Source organism: Leptonychotes weddellii, chromosome 10, assembly GCF_054177405.1.
Source record: "Leptonychotes weddellii isolate Sample4059 chromosome 10, ASM5417740v2, whole genome shotgun sequence".
NCBI lineage: Eukaryota > Metazoa > Chordata > Mammalia > Carnivora > Phocidae > Leptonychotes > Leptonychotes weddellii.
In genome coordinates, this window is record NC_138378.1 from 43,547,814 (window position 1) to 43,569,394 (window position 21,581).

The 21,581-nt window shown below is 42.5% G+C and overlaps 1 protein-coding gene across 1 annotated transcript; it reads right to left on the reverse strand.

Annotated features, from left to right (window-relative positions):
* Window positions 1–7,133: 7,133 nt before the first annotated feature.
* NANP (N-acetylneuraminic acid phosphatase) lies at window positions 7,134–20,945 on the reverse strand. Its single transcript, XM_006734750.3, has 2 exons — window positions 20,786–20,945; window positions 7,134–11,180 (listed from the first exon to the last, which is right to left on the reverse strand). The coding sequence occupies exons 1-2, from the start codon at window positions 20,873–20,875 to the stop codon at window positions 10,524–10,526; spliced, it is 747 nt and encodes a 248-aa protein (XP_006734813.1). The 5' UTR covers window positions 20,876–20,945; the 3' UTR covers window positions 7,134–10,523.
* Window positions 20,946–21,581: the final 636 nt, after the last annotated feature.

Genomic DNA, 21,581 nt, shown 5'->3' on the forward strand with positions numbered 1-21,581 from the left:
TAAAAAAAAATAATAAAAATAAAAATAAATAAAAAAAATAAAAGTTCTGATTTTGTGCTACACTGCTCTATCACTTTCCAGTAGCCAGCTTATGGAGGCTCCCTCCCCCCGTGGTTTATCTTCCCATATATTGCCTTGGATTCACTTCTCTGCACTTCCTACCCTTGCAGAAAGTGGTTGTTTTCCTATTTGTAGAGTTGCAATTATTCTTTTCTTAGATCTCTGGTTGATTTTGCAGGTTTTCAGAATGATTTAATAGCTATCTAGCTGAATTCCTGGGACCAGACGAAACTAGGGTCTCCTATTCCTCCACCATCTTGGACTGGAAATCGCTATGGGATTTTTTTGTTTGTTTGATCATGCAATTTCCTGATTTGGAGTAAAATTCCCCTTTAAGAACATGTGTGACTGCCTGTAGTCAAGGCTCTTGATGGGCCCAGAACGCAGGGCTGATTCTGACCCCTGAAGAGAATATATATTGTACTGCAAATGGTGTCCAAGGGCCCACTGGACAAAACATCCAGAAGCAGTCCAGGGCCTTTGGGCTACAGTCTGGGCAGGAATCACTGGGAGCCTGCAATCCTATTCATGGATAGGGGCTTTAATAGCAAAGGGGATATACTGAGAGGTTCCATGAGGTATCACACATCCTTTGAGCCTGTGAGCTCCATGAAAGCAGGACTGGGCCTTTTTGTTTCCCTGCTATAGACTCAGTGTCTACGGTACCCCACTATACACACATACTCAATAGTTAACATATGGGGTATATGTGTGTATGGCTCAAATATTTGTTGGCTGAATGATAAAATGCAACCACGTTTTGCAAAGGCATCACAGCTCTTTCCTCTTGTATTAGTTTGCTCAGGCTGCCGTAACAAAATAGCCCAGCTGGGTGGCTCAGGTAACAGAAATGTATTGTCTCCCAGTTCCGGAGCTGGAGGGCCAGTCAAGGTTTGGCAGGTTTGGTTTCTCCTGAGGCCTCTCTCCTTGACTGGCTGCCTGCAGTTTTCTCCCTGTGACCTCACACAGCCTTTCCTCTCATTGTGCATCCCTGGTGCCTCTTCCTTTTCATAGAAGGACACCAGTCCTACTGGATTAGGGCCCCACACTTTCGACCTTATTTAACATTAATTACCCTTTTAAAGACATTATCTTCAAATGCAGTTACATTAGGGTTAAGGCCTCAACATATGAATTTGAGGGGTGGGACACAATTTAGTCCACAACACCCCTCCTCACCTGCAGGCCCCTCACTGTCCTTCACCTTATGTACCCACTTCCTTCTCTTTCTCTTCCGTCTCCATAGACCCACTTTCTCTTTCTCTATGGCTTTACCTCATTCGCCCTTTTAGAAGTTCACTTAACAAAAGTGGAATGTGCTGAGTTCACAAGGCAGGAGCCCTGTGGTTTTGCCTCAGACCTGTTTTGTTTGGCTTGATGATGGGCCTTCCTGTGGGTCACCTCTCCACACCACTTCCATGCCCTCACACTGGCCCTTTTGGCTCATCCTCAGGTGGGTCTGGCCCCCATGGGCATTTTAGAGGGGAATTCCCAACCCAGAGCCCCTGAGTCCCAAATTGTGCACAGAATTCAGCTTGCACACTGCGCTCATTTGGTGGATGCCAACTGACCAGCCAGAGGAGTCAGAGAAGAGGTCAAAGACAGCAGCTCCTCTAAGAAGGAGCTTTGGTGGTTTGGAGGAAAGGATTGGCAGAGAAACAATTGGTCTGCATCTTAAATGAGATTCCCAGCCTTTCTCTGTCTCTTTTACCCAAGCATGTTTTAACCCCAATAAAGGGGTCTACTTTTCATATTGTTCTTATTTGGCCACCATTACACACATACACACCCTATTAACACAACAACACTGCACACACTGACACCCAACCACTCACTAAGCATACATGTACAGCCCATTGGCATACCCCATACCACCTACACACCCCACAGCACACAATCCCACTACAGATACCCCATCAAGCACATGAATACTCACTACTCACACCTACACATGCAATCCCACTCCTCACACACATGACTCCACTACATACACACCCAACCACTCACACATAATTCCACTAAATACCTTCCACTACATATATGCCTCACTACTCACAAATACCCATTAATCACACACACACATAAGCACCCCATTACACATACTTCACATATGTATACCACAGTACTCAGCACATACAATACTTACACACACACCCCTACACAAATTCTATTTACATGCAACCCCACTGCATACATGCAAACCCCCTATACATGCACACCATTACACACACCCCACTACTTGCATATATACACATGCACGCAGCCCATTATGCACACACTCCCAAACACAGAGCCATGCATACTCACCCACACAACCCTCTATAAGTGCTCCCCACCACACAGAGACCTCACTATGCACAGACACACACACCCCTTCTACAGATATGCACACATACACTATACATACCCAACCTACTTCAGACATACACACTTCTACATGCACTTACACTTATATATTTTCACCCCATACCCACACCTGCTCACGCACCCCATTACACACATGCACACAAATCCATAAACATATACATAAGCCTCACCACCTCCTTTTCTACCATGTTGATGACAATTTTCTCTGTACTCCCAGCCTCATATTCACAGCCTGCTTTTGACTGCCCATCCTACATATCCAAATTTCATTTCTCACCATCCCTACTCAGACTCCTTTCTCCAACCAGGCTGATCACTTTCCTTTTCTGCAGATTTAGAACGCCTGGCGCTCAGTAGGGGTCCAATAAGTTTCTGTTAAACTGAAATGTTGTTCTCTGCAAATGTTCTCTCCCTTCTTTGCCCAGAGCAGATATTTTGCTTCCTTCAATACCTAGCTTAAGATTCATGGCCACTGCACAGTAGCTCCCTTACCTGATGTTCTTCTAGGAAGTGTTTGATTTTGTACCTTACGCCTTGCTTGTATACCAGGATGTCAAAACCGAAGCTGTGATCTAAGCAGCAGACATCAGATACCAAACTTATTGTGAGGCTCCCTGGTAGAGTGTTCAAGGTAGTTAGTCCAGCGCTTGTTTCCTGACTTCTGAGCTCTCCCACTCACTTTACAATATGAAGAGTAGAGAAAGTGGAGCTGGAGGTGGAAGGGAATAATGGAGTTTCTGTGGAGAGAGATTCTGCAGCCCGAGTCCCATCTCCTTATGGGGTGGTAGAGGAACTACCTCCTTAACCTCAAACCTGGAGAGTGAGATGCAGTGGTAAAACTCAGAGAGGGTGACACGCATTTCCTGCAGAAAGCATGCGAGTTCAAGGGGTTGTGGCAGGGGAGTCAGGGACAGGAGAGGGCTGTGGGTGGGTGTAACCTACTTCTCACTGACAGTGGGGCAAGGACATGGGAGAGAGGCTGACCTGGAACCAGTTAGAACCCTTCCCAGGAGCACTGCCTGGGAAAGGAAGGGAATGTCACTAGTGATAGTGGTGGAGAGGTCTGCGAGAAGCGGGGCTGGTGGGGCAGCCTCCTGGAGAAGGGGACCAGAAGCAGCAGCTGCAGGAGTCCAGCAGGGGCTCTGAAAAGCTCCGTGAGTTCCCACAAGGTGATGAGGTGTGAAAGCCTGCTGCACCTTTAGGCTGTGGAGCCAACTCAGGACAGCAGCAGGCTCTGACCGAGTGAGAACCTCCCTGTCCACTTCCCACACCTCCCCTCTGCTCAGGAACAGAGGAGTGCAAAAGAAAACTGTACTTCATCACACAGGGAGGATCCATTTACACATCTGAATCAAGACTGTGACTTAAAGTGATCCTAGGACTATTTCCTAGGAATGAACAGAAAAGCCTGGAGCCTGGAGTTTTCATCTAGTCTTCATCCACTGGCAGGAGAAAGCTTCCCCACCTGTGTCAATATTAAAGAACAATAGGTGACAGAAAAGTTTCATTTTGATTACATTCCAGTGTCATCCTTGTTCAGCTCACTGGTTGCACATGTATTTCCTATTAAGTTCCTTAGCGTTCATATCTGTTGGTATTCCAAATGCGATCCTTGCTTTCTTTAACCTGCTACAGTATCAGAGTACCTGGGTGGCTCAGGTGGTTAAAGCATCTGGCTCTTGGTTTTGGCACAGGTCATGATCTTGGGGTCCTAGGATCAAGCCCCATGTTGGGCTCCCCGCTCAGCAGTCTGCTTGAGATTCTCTCCCTCTTCTTCTGCCCCTCCTCCCACATGTGTTCTCTTTCTCTAAATAAATCCTTTAAAAAAAAAAATAAACCTGCCACAGTATCTAGCACTTCACTGGGGGCAAGCAGAGAATATGGTGGCCCTGGGAGTGAGTATGGCTAGGCTCTCACATGGCAGGACCCTGCACAAGTTATTTCACCAGCCTCAGTGTGCAGCATACCCATTGCTCTTACTTTGGCTCGGCGTTGTTTATCATTCTTAGAGCGAGGAGTTAACCCACCAAATTCCCACAAAATTTGCTCATTCTAAGGAGTTAAATCTAATGAGAGAGTTGTTTTCAGGGGAGAACTGTCCCATTTTTACCAACATCTGCTGGACACTTAGTGGAGCACTGTGTGTGTGGTTTTCAAAGTGTATCTTACTGTTATTTGTTAAATTTTTAAGGACAGATTTCAAGCTTGGGAGATATGCAAAAAAACTAAATCTACATCTGTTAGAAACTCAGCAAGTGGAATATGGGTGATATACACCAACAAATAAACCATAAAAAAATTTAAGTTTTAAATCACTTACAATTGTACAATTTAGGGGTATTTAGTACATTCACAATCAAACTATCAGCACTATCTAGTTCCGGAATATTTTTGTCATTCCATAAGGAGACTCTATACCCATAAGCAGAGACTCTTTTTCCCATTTCAGTAAAATCATGAACAATTTCTTTAAGCTATTTTATCATCTTATCCATCATAAAAGGTCAGACTGACACTCCAGAAAAAAATCTTCCAAGAAACCCAGTGGAAATAACTATATTGTCATATATGTTACATATTGGAAGACTGATTAAAAATGTTTTTTGAGCCCTAGAGTAAGTTAATTTTTTAAAAGCATAAATCACATGTACCCCCCCCCTTCAGAAGGATTTTAATTACAAAGAAATCTAAGAGACTATAGCTTAGAAGTGATCATAGGAACAGAGTTGTCAATCAAAACAAGTATCGATGTCCAAGCAATGTTGAAAATTCAGGAACACAGAACGAGACCCACCATCATGAGACAAGCCAAAATGTCATATACAAGAATATAGAGAAAAAGGGAGTTGAGGAAGAGATCTTAAGAAATAAGCTGCATACATAATTCAAAACAAAATTAAAAGGAAGAAAAAGGCTATAGGCATGCTGCAAATCTCCACCTCAAATGGACAGCATTTCTTAAGCTGTGGATAGTGACTATGGGGCACAGGACTGATTTTGTGGTCTCCACCTACATTAAACATGAAACAGAAAACATCTTCCATATTGTTATACAAGGAACTACACATCTAATATTGTTTCTACCCCAAACTCAACTAAACCATAGTAAAGGAATCTGAACACACACACATACACACCAGGAAAACAGGCACCAACAAAATTTTGAAAGCTGGAAACGTGGACAAGTGGCAAATAATTAGTAGACCCAGGAAAGCAGAGTCTGGACCAACAGTGGGAGGAGCTGAGAAGCCATGAGGTTAGGTACATAGTAGATTCGTCCAAAAATTTAGGCACGAACACTACCAGATACCTCAGGCCTTAAGGAGAAGGGTGATGGGGAGTTGAATTAAGGAGGATGGGGTAAAAAGTGTTCAAAATACAATTCCTGCCCCCACCCCACCCTGAAGTCCTAACTCCAGAGAAGTTGGGATGTTACTCTGGAGAGTAAAACAGAGGATGTCTAAACTGGGGGATAGCACATATAATTGGGCTTAATTACAACCAGAAACAGATATTAAGTGACTATACGAATACCTCCTTCCCACTCAATTCCTAGGTGCTGACATCAGACCTCTACCCTTCAGTCAGGACACTGAGCAATTCTCTAGAGGATCAGACCAACCAAAAGCAAGGAGCTTAAAATGGTGATCTCAGGGGTTCTCCAATGAACACCCTACCCTGATACCCTATAGTAAAAGAGCCTCCAAGTTGACAAGCCCCACCCACTTGTGCAGAGCTTCCAGTCAGCATCTTCATCCTTCCTCTTATTCATGAATACCAAGGATTTCTGGGTATGTGAGGAAAGCCTTTAATGTGAACAAATAGATCCAAATAAACGGATTAGAGCAACTTGGAAGAAATAGTGGATTCTGTGGATTCTTCAAAAACTTAATTTTCTGAGAGACAATATTCCACTCAAAACAAAAACAGTGTTATTAAAAAGGAACATTTAGAAAACAAAACAAAGCTCTTGGAAATTAAAAAATATGATTAACAGGGGGGAAAAATTAATAGGACTATAAGATATAGTTGAAGAAGCCGCCCCCAAAGTGGAACAAAATAAGAGATGGAAAAATAGGAGAGAAAAGAGAGGAGGTCCATCATCTGAATAGTAGGAGTTACAGAAAATGAAAGCAGGAAAAAACAGTGGGGAAGCAATTTTCAATGAAGTAATTACATTTTCCAGGAGACTGAATAATATTAAGATTTTGATCAGAAGGGTTCAGAGTGCCAAGCACACAGGATGAAAACAGACCATCACCAAGATGTATCATCACGGACCACTGGGGGAAAACTACAGTTCTAAGAGCTTCAGGAGAGAAAAAACTGATCATGTAGGTATGGCTGCTAGAAGACTACAGAGCAGTGCCTTTGAAATTCCGAATGAAAATGACATCCAAATGCATGTTGTTAACTGTCAATGATGGGAGAAGAGTAAAGGCATTTTCAGACACTTATGATCTTAAACATTTGACCTCACACACATGTAGAGAACCTACTCAAAGAGGCATGCCACCAAAAAGAGGGAACAAATGAAACATGGGAACATGCAGGACAAAACCAGGAAATCCAAGGTAAGAGGCAAAGGGAGTCACTAGTATGGCAATATGCAGCAAGTGGAAGAAAACGCATCAGAGTGGAGCAGGGCAAGGGCTCCATAGCTGTGCTGACCTTCCCCTCAAAGTGAATGATAGGAACAGGGAACATCAAGGGAACCATCACTTTTATTGATGATGTTAACAAGAACGACAGTGGATGGCAGAGTCCATAAAGGTATACATTCCTAACATGAATGACTTAAACAGAAGTTTTAGGACTCTCTATTTCAGTCAGTATCTTAGCAAGAGCATTTTTTTTTCTAAAACTGAAAAGCAGAAATAAAAAACCTACCTAAATTAAGAGGAATTCTGTATAGTCATATGTACCTATATATGCAGATACACAGGAAGTTGCTCACAGCAGTGGCCTATAGGAGTGGTGGACCTCTGGGAAAGAGGAGACTTTGCCATTCACCTTTTCATTCTTTTGACTTGTGTACTACAAAAAGTAATTGTTCAAATGTGAATACATTCCCTAATTTAAAAAGATGGAGTGAAAAAAACTGATCGTGTATGGCAAGCAGTTTTATAAAACTTGCCTCAGTTGTTTTTGTTTTTTGCTTTTAGAATAATATTCTTCAAGATTTAAAAAATGATGTAATAGTGTTATATAGAATACTCTAATATATTGATGTGTGATGCTGAGCATTTGTCCTTTTAGCTATCCCACAGGATGGATGTAAGCAGTGTCACATTCACTCTCTATATTATATATATATGTATATTATATATATATTCACTCTGGATATTATATATATACACTATATAATAGTGTATATAGTTTTATATAGTAAATATATAAAACTGTATTTAGCATATAGTGTTTATATTAATACTGTATTTAATATATAAATTATATATTAAACTGTATTTAATATATAGTAGCTAATATGTTCAGTATAGATTTGAGAGTATGAGAGAGAGCGAGTGAGCACAAGCAGGGGGAGGGGCAGTGGGAGAAGCAGACTCCCCGCTGAGTAGGGAGCCCAATGCAGGACTCCATCTCAGGACCTTGAGATCATGACCTGAGCCGAAGGCAGATGCTGAACTGACTGAGCCACTTGGGTGCCCCAGTATTCACTATTAATAAATGTGCTTAATGGGTGGTGATGGAAACTTATTGCAGGTTACAAAGAAGTCTGAAAGTGCTAAACCAAGTACCTTTGTAACTACAAAAACCCTTTCCTACAATACTTACTGAACATCCACTGGGTCCTGGTTACGATCAGATCTAAGATGTTTGTGCACCAGTGGGTTGCATGTGTATATGGAATCAGAAAACATCCATCTTTGTGTTAGTATTCCAGGTGCAGTGTCCATTTTTGTCTACTCTAGGCCTTCCTCTATAACTGATGCTTGGGATAGCCTCTGGACAATTAAGAATTTAGGGCTTTGTAAAGCATACCACTATGGAAAACTGAGAAAAATAAAGATGATAGGATACTATTATTACATCATTTTTTTAATCTTGAAAAATATTATTCTAAAAACAAAAACATTAATAAAATCATAGGTCTATCCCAAGATTTCTTAATATCTTCTTTAACGTTCCACTTGGAAGGTAGAAAACCACCAAGTTTTTCTCCAAGGAAGGGTGCAAATGGAATGTAATATTGCATTACTGCATGTACCAAATGCAAACTGGAAGAACAAGGAAACAAGCCACACCCCCCACCCCATAACTTTTGCTGAAGAACTGCTCACTTGACATCCTAGGAACTATCTTGCTGAGGTCTGTCATTATGATCTAGAAGCAATGAACCTTCTCCAGTTAGCAGAGTGAATGTGACATTGCCTACATCCATCCTGTGGGATAGCTAAAAGGACAAACCCTCAGCATCACACATCAATATATCAGAGAAACCACATACAATTATTTTTCTGCCTAGATCCTCCAATTTAATAATTTTTAAATAGCTAAAATATAATCAAGGTCACATGGGTACCATACCTGGAACTATACACAAACATACCCTGTTCACAAATGTTTAGCTTCATAGCAACAACACCCTGGGACGGTCAAGGACACAATCACAGTTGTAAAAATTAAGAGTGAAAAGTAAACACAACAGGACATTTGCACAAAAGCAGAGAATCCTGTTCTTGGCAATAGGCAGGAAATGACTGGCTAAAGAAATAAGTTAAGGATAGGCATACTCTAGAATCTAAGTATCATAATCATAGGATATTTAAAGGAGTCATAGCTATATATATTCTAACAGTCTAATATTTTACATTAGTAGCTTCTTATACAAAAGTTAAAAAAAAAAAAAAACCTGCCAAAAACCAACCCAAATCATTTTTTTCCTTAACCATTTTACTCCAAGTTGGTGAAGACATGAGAATGTCTAGCTTAATGGCCTAGAAAAAGTTTTCTAGTTGCAAGATGTCTTAGTCATTAATTAATAAACTCAAAGTGAACACTGAATTGGATATAGAAACTGTGAAACAGGATATATTTCCTAAAATTTGAAAGACAGGGGACATCACACCAAGAGCCACTTAAATTATATTAAAATGGCACCCTGAAATTATTTCATAGCAAAACATAATTTTCTATTAGCTTTCATCATATGGGTGAAACTATTCAGTCAGTAGAGAATTTATGGGAGAGCTACATGGTTAGGCTGCACCTCTGAGGTATCCACAGAAGGAAAATGACTTTTGGTGCCATGTGGCTTGTACTTATCCCCAGCCAGGCAGTCTAGTCCCCTGAACCCAATTGTATACCTGGGAAAAGATTGTAAAAATACTTCTGTAAGAGGTAAAGACTAATAAGAACCTACAAGTGCACTCTGGAAAGATGTGAAACTGCCATGGAAAAGGAGCACCACATGTTGGTTTTAATGGCTTTTTTACTGGAGAAATCTATTTGTCACGTATATACCATAGGAAAATGCCCCCCTGCACCCAAAAAAAGGTCATGCAGAAAAACTGGATTCATAAAAGAACATATATATTCAAAGTAGGCAAAAATATGGTATATATCTTTTAAAAAAGAAAATATGCAAAATAATTTCACTATGGAGTGCCTTGATTGGCATGTGACTTAGCACTTATTTCCTATTAATCAGATCCAATTGTTCTGATAAATCTCTATTATATATCTGTTTTAGAATATCTATTTTAAAAAAATATCTATTTTTAAGACACAACATAAAACCTGTATTTGTGCATCCATGTATAAAGCTATCTTGCCTGGTATCTTCATGGATCCAAGATGCTAAAAGACTAGTAATTTTTTAAAAACCTCAAGTCACAGATTAACAAATAATATATTTCCTCAAGTTTTCTGGATTATACTACTAAAAGTAACTTGTATTAATTAAGGTACTCTGGATTTCCAGATATAAATACCAGTCAGTGGTTGATTGGCTATTAATCGTAAGTAAAATTATTCTTAGAACTGGGTCTTAGTATATGGAATGCCTTAACTTTTCTTAGTTCAAAACCTGTAATTTGACCCTAAAAATACATAATCATGCCCTTTTATGTGCCTTAAGCTGACATACTGACTGTACAATCTATACTTTGTAAGAGAGCAGGTAACTCTAGCACAGAAGAAACTATATAATGTGGCATGGGGGATGACTTCAGTGGCATTATTCCATTTTTATTTATCCAGACTGTTGCTTTCAGCCCTGCATTGAGGCCTCCTTGTATATCTGTTTCTAGCGTGTCACCAACCATCACACAGTCCCCAGGCTGTACTCCAAGGAGATCACAGCCGTGATAAAATATGGAAGGTGCTGGTTTCTCTTCTTTCTGCTCTCCACCTACAACGATAGCGTCAAAATAGGACTGGCAGGCACAAGCCTCGATCTTCTCCCTCTGGGTCTGTCGGTCTCCATTTGTTAATAAAAGTAGGCGGACCTCCTTCCGAAGTTCAGTGAGCATGGCTTTAACATCTTCTGCTAGTATCATATGCTGTAAACGTGTAGATTTCCACAGGAAATAACATTCTTCAGCCAATTTCCTATTGGCTGCACCACCCTTCGTTTCCTGGATTGCTTCTTCCCAGTGTAAAGTCCTTAGGTCAGTAATGCATGTACTGGAAGGATGAAAACATTCCTTGCTGAGTTTAACTTGAACTTTGTCACAAATGGTTTCAGCCTCTTCTTTGTAATGGTATTTTGATTGTAAGAGCTTTATCACCTAAATAAAGGAAAACTCCATTAACACACTTCAGGTCTTTTATAGTCATGCCCTGAGAAGCCAAGCCATGTTCCTATAATGCCAGAGTAGAGATTCCAACTCCATGTGCCTGCCTTAAGGCAGCTCTGTTACCACACCATTTCTGGTGGGAATTGGTCTCATTTTCAAAGAATATCAGAGGGAAGATTTCCCAATCTCTCTACACAACTCATTCATATTTTTGACCGACTTCTATTCTTTTTTTTTAATATGATTTTTGGAAGGGATTCCTTTCTTTTTTTTTTTTTTTTTTAAGATTTTTTTTATTTATTTGAGAGAGAGAATGAGAGAGAGAGAGCACATGAGAGGGGGTAGGGTCAGAGGGAGAAGCAGACCCCCTGCTGAGCAGGGAGCCCGACGCGGGACCCGACCCCGGGACTCCAGGATCATGACCTGAGCCGAAGGCAGTCGCTTAACCAACTGAGCCACCCAGGCGCCCGACCGATTTCTATTCTAAGAAGTATCTTCAGATATAGGTCATAAAAACCCTTCATTTGGCAGTCCACCATCTTCCATTCTGGTTATTAAGAAATAGAAATAAAACCTAGGTTTAAATTTAGTAAAACATTTTAAATTCCTCACAACCATTATATAGACTCTTCCCAAAAATAATGCTGGTTCATCCTTTTATCTACACCCATTTTACGTTTTGAAGGCCTAAACTGACCACCATATAAAATGGGACCTAATTCTGTACTTTTAAAAACATGTATTCAGTTCTAACAGAATCAAGCATGTTGGGGCGCCTGGGTGGCCCAGTCATTAAGCGTCTGCCTTTGGCTCAGGTCATGATCCCAGGGTCCTGGGATTGAGCCCCGCATCGGGCTCCCTGCTCAGTGGGAAGCCTGCTTCTCCCTCTCCCACTCCCCCTGCTTGTGTTCCTCTCTCGCTGTGTCTGTCAAATAAATAAAATCTTAAAAAAAAAAAAAAAAGAATCAAGCATGTTCCATGATTTCAGCAGTTTAATGACCCAGGGCTTTTTCCAAACCTAGTTTTCCAGATAAAAAACTTCAAGGAGTTCTGAGTCACCCTCTGTTACATTGGTTCTGACTCCCTTGTTAGAATTACACGCTCCCTCTTGTGTTCCCCCGACTTTTTATCTCGGCTTTTATTATATTAGGTTCTTTTCCATTTGGCCTCTTTTAACATTTACGGAAACCCTAATGTGGCAAGCATTGTGCCTAATGCTCACATATATTATTTCTAACCTTTTCCACAACTCTGCGAGGCACTCCCCTTTTTGAAATGAGGAAATGGAAATTCAGAACTATTAAGTAACTTGCCCAAGCTGGGATTTAAATCCACACTTGCCTACTTCCAAAGCACAGGTGCTTACCTTTACACTATTGTATTAGGCAGTGGAGACTGGGTCTGTTGCCCTCATGACATTATCTGGTGGGGAAAATAAGCAGGTATGCAACCAACATAAATGCTGGGTTGAGTGCTATGACAGTCATCTAAACAATGGTGGAAATAAAATGTAAGAAGCAAGTCATTCCACAGGGTTATTGGATAAGACCTGGCAGAGAAAGTAGCTTTTTTTTCTAACTTTTTAAAAGATTTTATTTATTTGACAAAGAGAGAGAAAGCGAGAGAGGGAACACAAGCAGAGGAAGTGGGAGAGGGAAAAGCAGGCTTCCCACTGAGCAGGGAGCCCAATGTGGGGCTTGATCCCAGCACCCTGGGATCATGACCTGAGCTGAAGGTGGATGCTTAAGGACTGAGCCACCCAGGCACCCTGAGAAAGTAACACTTAAACCAAGGTATTACCAAGCCTAGAAGGTGGGCCTGGGAGGAGAATGAAATCATTCTAGATAGAAGGAATAGCAAGAACAAAGCTACGGAGCTTAGAATTTTGAGAACTGGGAAAGGTGAGAAGCTGATTTCAAGCTGAAATGGAAGGCATATGAGGGAGGATCCTAAAAGAGGAGGCTGAAGAGCATGTTTGCAACTGGTTAGTAAAGGGCCTTCAATCCCAGGCTGCTATAGATGCTACCCAAGTCCCCTTGGCACACAGTTTCCATACATGCCAGTGGCTTCATACTGTTAAGTGATACTGTAATGCCAATTGGGCTTCATACTCTAAGTAACTAAGGGCTTTATTTGACCATGGGCACACCCATGCACACAAGCTGGGGCTGAAGTGTTGCCCTGGAAGTAGGCCTCAACCAATGAGGGGCACAAATTGGTAGATTAATATCCCAGCTTTCTTGTCCCTTGGGAGGGACAACTGAAGCATGCTCTGTATGCTGTCTCCCAGAGTTCCCCAACTGTTCACACCAGTAACCTGCTCATTTATTAGATTCCCTCCCTTCCTTGTATGATTCCACCATTCTTCTACAGCACTTGCAAGGATCACCTCCCAAATGGACTACCTGCATTTGAAGTCCCTATCTTAGGGACATCTGGGGAAAGTTGACAATGCCAAGACAACTTTGGATCTTTGGATAATGAGTGCAATGCACATAGCTGGGACTAAAAACTGTCTGCTGTTGAAGCAAGGAGGTCAAACAAGTTAAAATGTGTTGCCCTAAACTATACAGGGAACAAGTAGTATGCTACTCACACCAGACACTCAATTCACCTACTGAAAAGGGGAAAGAGATTAATAGACACATTTTTCCTCCTTCAAAGTGTAAGAATCACACTGGGGCACCTGGGTGGCTCAGTCGTTAAGCGTCTGCCTTCGGCTCAGGTCATGGGATCCAGCCCCGCATGGGCTCCCTGCTTGGTGGGAAGCCTGCTTCTCCCTCTCCTACTCCCCCTGCTTGCATTCCCTCTCTCACTGTGTCTCTCTCTGTCAAATAAATAAATAAAATCTTAAAAAAAAAAGTATAAGAATCACATCAAAAGTAAATATTGTTCAGGCTATTTGTGCTCTTCAAAAAAATGCAATAGTTAAGAAGTCTTATTTCTTCAAGAAAAATACACCATTCCTAAGAATTTTAGGGGAAGGCAAAGTTAAATTTCAGTTAACAAACCGAGCTTTTACAGCCTCCATGCGCATGTCACCATCTTTTCTAACAATGTCAGTTGAATTTCTCTTGAGCTGGGGCACCTGGGTGGCTCAGTCATTGGGTGTCTGCCTTCGGCTCAGGTCATGATCCCAGCGTCCCGGGATCGAGCCCTGCATTGGGCTCCCTGCTCAGCAGAAGCCTGCTTCTCCCTCTCCCACTCCCCCTGCTTGTGTTCCCTCTCTCGCTGTGTCTCTGTCAAATAAATAAATAAAATCTTTAAAAAAAAAATTACTCTTGAGCTATGATGGAAGGTTACCCTAAAGTTTTATTAGCAAACCTATTGCTACACAATAAAAGAACACAGGCCTCTAGAAATCCAGTGCTTAAGCTTAAATAGGAGCTGGCTCACAGCCAACAGAGAGAGCTCCCAGAACTGTCCAATTTCCTGTTCCTGCAATTGGCAATTCATTTCACGTTTTTAGGGCTCTGAAAAAACAGAATTAGCTCACCTTAAAGGGGAGAGTCGTGTAAAGGTATAGCATACCACTTTCAAGTTTTGAAATTTCTTCCCATTATATCCTCTGATTTAACTTTCTCATTTTTTCACACAGCAACTAATTGCAGATTCAACTGGGATCACAAGTAGCATTTTTTTTAAGATTTTATTTATTTATTTGACAGAGAGAGAGAGCACACAAGCAGGGGGAGCAGCAGAGGGAGGAGGAGAAGCAGGTTCCTTTGCTGAGCAGGGAGCCCGATGCAAGGCTCGATCCCAGGACCCTGGGATCGTGATCTGAGCTGAAAGCAGTTGCTTAACCGACTGAGCCATCCAGGCGCTCCCAGGTAGCATTTTAATATTAACATATTTGGGGAAAAACTTTATCAGCCATTTACATATTATTAAAACAGAAATAACACCTATTGAGAATCACTGTTGTACACCTGAAACTAACGTAACATTGTGTATCAACTATACTTCAATAAAAACAAAAAACACCTAACTTGAATTAGTTCATATTATTACTAGTATAAACAATCCTAATCCCTGCACTGAGAAAATAGGAATTTTGATTGAATTAGGGGTGGAGGAAAATGATCTCTAATTTGGAGGTATGATGACATTTTGTGCAAGGGATAAGGCAGCTTGAAAAGGATTTTGAGTACAATTAAGCCCACCAGGTACCTAGGGGCCTGAAGAAAAGGGCCCTAAGATAGTGAAGGGGGGAAGGGGGAGATCAATTTGTAGATAAGATAAACTCAAGCTTCTACTTCAAAACTCTAAGTCTCATCTTAACCGATATAGAAAGGAAACTATATCCTTCTAACCTGCTCTCTGGACCCAGAATTAAAGATAACTATCATCAGTACTAGTTTTTAGCTAATTGTGATTTAAACACTCTTTGAGAGCTAGTGTAGGAACTATATAATACTGTGACACTATGATATGATATGAAGTGGCTGAATTCCAAATAAAACTGAGTTAAAAATACATGCTCACAGGGGCACCTGGGTGGCTCAGTTGGTTGGGCGTCTGACTCTTGATTTCAGCTCAGGTTGTGATCTCGGGTTCCTGGGACGGAGCCCCATTCAGGCTCCACGCTCAGTGTGGGGTCCCCTTGGGATGCTCTCTCTCCCTCTGCCCCTCCCCACGCTTGCACTCACTCTCTCTAAAATAAATGAATAAAATCTTTATTTTTTATTTTTTTTAAAAGATTTTATTTATTTATTTGACAGACACAGCGAGAGAGGGAACACAAGCAGGGGGAGTGGGAGAGGGAGAAGCAGGCTTCCCGCTGAGCAGAGAGCCCGATGCGGGGCTCGATCCCAGCACCCTGGGATCGTGACCTGAGCCTAAGGCAGACACTTAACGACTGAGCCACCCAGGCGCCCCTGAATAAAATCTTTAAAAAAAAATTACATGCTCACTATGACTGCCTACATATAGCCTAACAATTCAAGCAGCCCTCATGTTTAGTCCAAGTCTTTCTTCAAACATCATTTACTCCATGTGACTTACCTGACCAACCTATTTAAAACTGCAATTCATTCTCCTCTCCACTTTTCTGAACATACTTATAAATAAACATACATTTGATGTATTATGTTCATGATCAACCACCACTAGAAAGTAAACTCACAAATGCAGAAATCTTTTCTGCTCTGTTCACTGAGAAACCCCAAATTCTGTGGACAGCTTCCTCTTGGGTAGTGACCCTGAAAGAAAGGCCTGAAGATGGCAGAAAGAAGTAACTTTTCCAGAAGATTAAAAAAAATTAAATGGATATATAGAGTCAGTATATGGCTCCTTCTCCCCAAGCACAAGGCAATGACTAGACCTTTCTTCCCTTTTTCCTTTCATAAATCAGAGTATTTATGAAAGCTGGTATGTTACTTTTGAATAGGCCAACATTTATGGATGGTGTTGTATTCTTTTTTTTTTTTAGATTTTATTTATTTATTTGGGAGAGAGAGAGCATGAGCAGAGGGAGAAGCAGGCTCCTCGCTTAACAGGGAGCCCAATGCGGGGCTCAATCCCAGGACCCCGAGATCATAACCTAAAGCAAAGGCAGATGCTTAAACAACTGAGCCACCCAGGCTCCCCAGATGGTATTGTATTCTTACATGATAAAGCACTCCTTGTAGAGTCAAAAGCACACAACTCAATTCTGCTCGTTTAATAGGATGTTTATAAAGGAGGTGGCAACCGAACCAAGTCTGAAGACCTGGATTTTGATCCATTCATCCATTATTCATTTAATATTTACCATGTATCAAATGAATATGACCAAGATAGTTTGTTTCCTCTTAAGAAGCTCTTAAGTTGCAGGCATCTGAATTGCAAAAATTAATTGTAATATCCTTTGATAAGTATATTTTAAGATATCTTGAACAAAATACAGTGTTGGTATAAGGAAGGGTGTAAAGACTAGGGAGAAATACGATCTGACTTTTTTTCAGAAATTTCACTCTGGCAGGAACGTGGAGGATGAACTGGACACAGTAAGCTTGGAGACACCACCACAGCAATCGTCTAGGTGACAGACAAGTACACCTTTAATTAAGATAAGGGTGGTGGGGGGGTGGATATGCAGGAGGGGACAGACTGGGTGACAGGGTGGATGGTACAATTCATCGAGTTTACGCTTGGATGCTATATACTTCCCATGCATTCAATTAAACCTCATAAGGACACTGAGGACTAATATCACCATTCAAATTTTTAAATAAGGATTTAAGATTTAGACAGTTTAGGGAACTTGTTCAGGCACTTTCAGCTAGGTATTGGGAGAGTTGTGTTTCAAACTCAAATGCCTGATTTTAACACATGAACTCTAGGCTATAGCATGATTTGGCCTAAATCAAGAATTTAATTTCAATATACTGGGCTTGACCTGCCAAGAACACACAAGACAGCTAGAGAGACTGGAGGCAATACAGCACAGGGTGGTGCCCATGAGGTTAAGGTCAAGGGTATGCAAATGGAAGGGATAGTCAATAGTATGCAATACCTCAGCAAAGTCATTAATACAGACTTCAAATGTCCATTGACTCTGGCAACTTGGGAAGTGCCTAATGACCTGGCAAGTCTATTTCATTAAGTAGCACAAAGAGAAGCTATATGTCAAGGGATTAAGGAATATATAAAAGGTGGAGACGTGGAGATAATGTATACAGATTTCTTTTGAAAAATATTGCCGTCAACACAAAACAGACACATAGGTCAATGGAACAGAACAGAGAATCCAGAAATGGACTCAACTCTATGGTCAATTATCTTCCACAAAGCAGGAAAGAATATCCAATGGAAAAAGGACAGTCTCTTCAATAAATGGTGTTGGGAAAATTGGACAGCCACATGCAGAAGAATGAAACTGGACCATTTACTTACACCACACACAAAAATAGACTCAAAATGGATGAAAGGCCTAAATGTGAGACAGGAATCCATCAAAATCCCAGAGGAGAACACAGGCAGCAATCTCTTTGACCTTGGCCTCTTTGACTTCTTGCTAGACACATCCCGAGGCAAGGGAAACAAAAGCAAAAATGTATTGGGACTTCACCAAGATAAGCTTTTTTTTGTTTGTTTTGTTTTTTCAGCATGGTTATTTTATATTTTATTGGACTGATGTACATCACCATTCCTGTGATAAAGCTAACCTAGGGCTAAGAATGTCAAATAGGAAAAGGGGAGAAACCATCCACAAATTTGATTAAACTATTAATATTAAGGTACATAAATCTTTGGGTTGGAATCGAGGGAAAAAAACTGTTCAGAGCTTTGGTTTCTAACAAGAATCTCCTAAAGGCTCTACTAATACAAGGTCAGTTTATGGAAAAACTCTTGAATTGCACAAAACCCCATGAGGCAGGAGAAATGGGCAAGATAGAAGGACGTGGGCTCTGGGGGCAGCCGGTCTGCAGCAAGGACGGCTGGGCTGGAGGCCGCGGCTCATGCCCAGGACCTGGAGGTAGGAGGCTAGAAGTCTAGAGGCAGAGTTTAGTGCATTCACCCAAAGTCCTTGCTTTCCAGTCAGTCTCTAGGGTGCTGATGATTTCCTCAGACGTGGAAAAAGCTTTTTTTTAAAAAAAGACTTTATTTATTTGACACACAGAGAGAGAGGGAGCACAACCAGGGGGAGCAGCAGAGGAAGAAGGAGAAGCAGGCTTTCTGCTGGTCAGGGAGCCGGATGCGAGGCTCGATCCCAGAACCCTGGGATCATGACCTGACCATGAACAAAGGCAGATGTTTAACCGACTGAGCCACCCAGGCACCCCAAGATAAAAAGCTTTTGCACAGCAAAGGAAACAGTCGACAAAACTAAAAGGCAACCTACAGAGTGGGAGAATATATTTGCAAATGTTTTATCAGATAAAGGGCTAGTATCCAGGATCTATAAAGAACTTATCAAACTCAACACCCAAAAAACAAATAATTCAGTCAAGAAATGGGCAGAAGACATGAACAGACTTTTCTCCAAAGAAAATGGCCAAGAGACACATGAAAAAATGCTCCACATCACTTGGCATCAGAGAAATACAAATCAAAACCACAATGGAATATATTAGTCAGCCATCAAAAAGAATGAAATCTTGCCATTTGCAACAACATGGATAGAACTAGAGGGTATTATGCTAATTCAAGAAGTCAGAGAAAGACAAATACCACATGATTTCCCTCATACGTGGAATTTAAGAAACAAAACGGGAAAGTAAGGCAAAATAAGATAAAAACAGAGGAGGAGGCAAACCATAAGAAAATCTGAACTCTAGGGAACAATCTTGAGGGTTGCTGGAGGGAAGGTGGGTGGGGGATGGGGTAATAGCATGATGGGCATGCAGGAGGGCACCTGATGTAATGAGCACTGGGTGTTCTATGCAACTGATGATTCCCTGAAACCAATAAAACACTACATAACTAACTTGAATTCAAATTAAAAACAACAAAAAAGGCCGTTAAGAGAGAGAAATATCTAGTGAAGGAAGAAAGGTTCAAAGGAGGCTTCTTTTTTATTTTTTCAAGTATGGGATAGACCTGAATATGCAGGAGTGAAACGCATCAAGAAAGGATGAAGATGCAAGGAGTCCTGGGGCACCTAGGTGGCTCAGTCAGGTAAGCATCGGACTCTTGACCTGGGCTCAGGTCTTGAGGTCGCCCCGGTCCAGCCCCACCTTTGGGGCTTAAAAAAACAAAAAACAAAACAAAAAACCCAGGGAGTCAAAACCTAACTAATGAAGCATGAAGAGGTTGGGACTCTCAGGGTTGGAAGGATTAGCTTTTGAAAGTGGGTTTTCGCATCTGATAATCCTTGGTTTTCTCCCTAGAGCTGAAGCTAGAAGAAAGCAAGCAGGGGTGGACTTGGGCCTTGAAGAGGTCTGATTCAGCATTTGTGGGTATGGAAAGGAGAGGATGCTGCTGAATAATGCCTCATGAAAGTAATGCTCTGTACAAGCACGGGCTGTGAGTGTCACCTCAGAAATCTTAAGGGTCACACCCACAGCAGGGAGACTGGAGGTCAATTTCTGCGGAGAAAATTTTCTGGAGTCAATTAAGTCCAGGCTCGCCACTGATAGTTGTGTAACTTCTTGGGTCCCCTCAAAGATCTGCCTAAGACCAAGCACTGCCAAAGACCACGCGGTGTGGAGAGGCCAACCGCGGAGAGCCTGGCGCCACACTAGCCTGGTCCGAACCTGTCTTGGCAAAAAGCCAGGTGACCGTCTATGTTTGTGGGCAACTCTGCCACCGTGGCAGTTTTAACGACATTCTCCCGGGTCCCACAGCGCTGGAAACAACTTCTAGAACCCAGCTTCCCAGACGTGGGCGTAGCCAGGCAGGTAACCCAAGCCGCTGGGCGTGAGAGAAGGCAGCCTCCCCAACCAGTTTCCCCTGCCCACTGGTCCTTCTTTCCCGCTCCTTCCCTCACGAGGTGGGTCTCAAAGGACGAGAAGCCAGTGCCTCCGGGATGACCCAGCGCCAGGCGCGGTGTCGATGGACTCGGCAGTGGGAATGTCGGGGGTGGGAGGACACCAAGGGGACAGGAAAGCGCGCGATACGGGTTGGGCGCGCTGACCCTGCCCAGAGGACGACCGCGGGAGTCCGGACGTTACCTCCAACATGCCTTTTCTACTCGCCCCTGCCGTGTCGATGAGCGTGTTGTCCAGATCGAAGAAAACCGCCCGCACCCGGTTCAGCACCATCCCGCCACTCGCGCTCGCACCGCGCCAACTCGCTGCTGCCACCGCCGCCCGCGCATGCGTGAAGCGGGCCCGAGGTCAAGGAAGACGTGGGCGGGGCCGTGAGGTCACCTGACCATTCGGCGCTGCCCGCGGGACTCCCGCGAGAGGTCTCAATATTGGAGCGTCTGGGAAAATGCCGCGAGACTCCGGGATCGTGGTCTAACCCGGGCGATCAAGGAACGCCTTCGTCAGTGGGCGAGTGGTTATCTGAACAGCTTGGATGTGGAGGGTGATTAGTAGCGCTGTTTTCCTTCGTAGCCTCTTTCTGCTTATCTCTTTTTTTCATGTTGTCCTCCTGGCGTGAGGAGAATGTCATAAGTACCCGGGGGAGGTTTTCTGCGCCATCTGGCGCCTGAAGGAGGCCGAGAATCAGTTGGCTTTTCCTGTTAGGCTGTGGGTTGCGCATGGAGAGCTGCGTGCTGTCCGAAGCGTCGCTGGTCTTTTGCTTGCCCTAAGTTGGGGTGTGAGTGCATGTGTGTAGTATCCGGAGTCTGCGGTTACGGGAGAAGTCATGTCGATGGCAGGAATGCCAGGGGGGTGCAAAGGTGTGATATTTACCCTACTAGATAGAGTAGCCGTGTTAGAACTGGAGCCTGATTCCTTAAGACCCCTGTGTCGGGACTGTGCTTGGAAAGACAGGGGGGACTCTGTAGGGTCTGCTGATGTG

Excerpts from the sequence above, each read along its gene's own strand:
- NANP (XM_006734750.3), bottom strand. The coding sequence starts at position 20,875 with ATGGTGCTGAACCGGGTGCGGGCGGTTTTCTTCGATCTGGACAACACG. Across the intron at positions 11,181-20,785 it reads GTAGAAAAGGCATGTTGGAG|GTGATAAAGCTCTTACAATC; the intron begins GTAACGTCCGGA and ends TCCTTTATTTAG.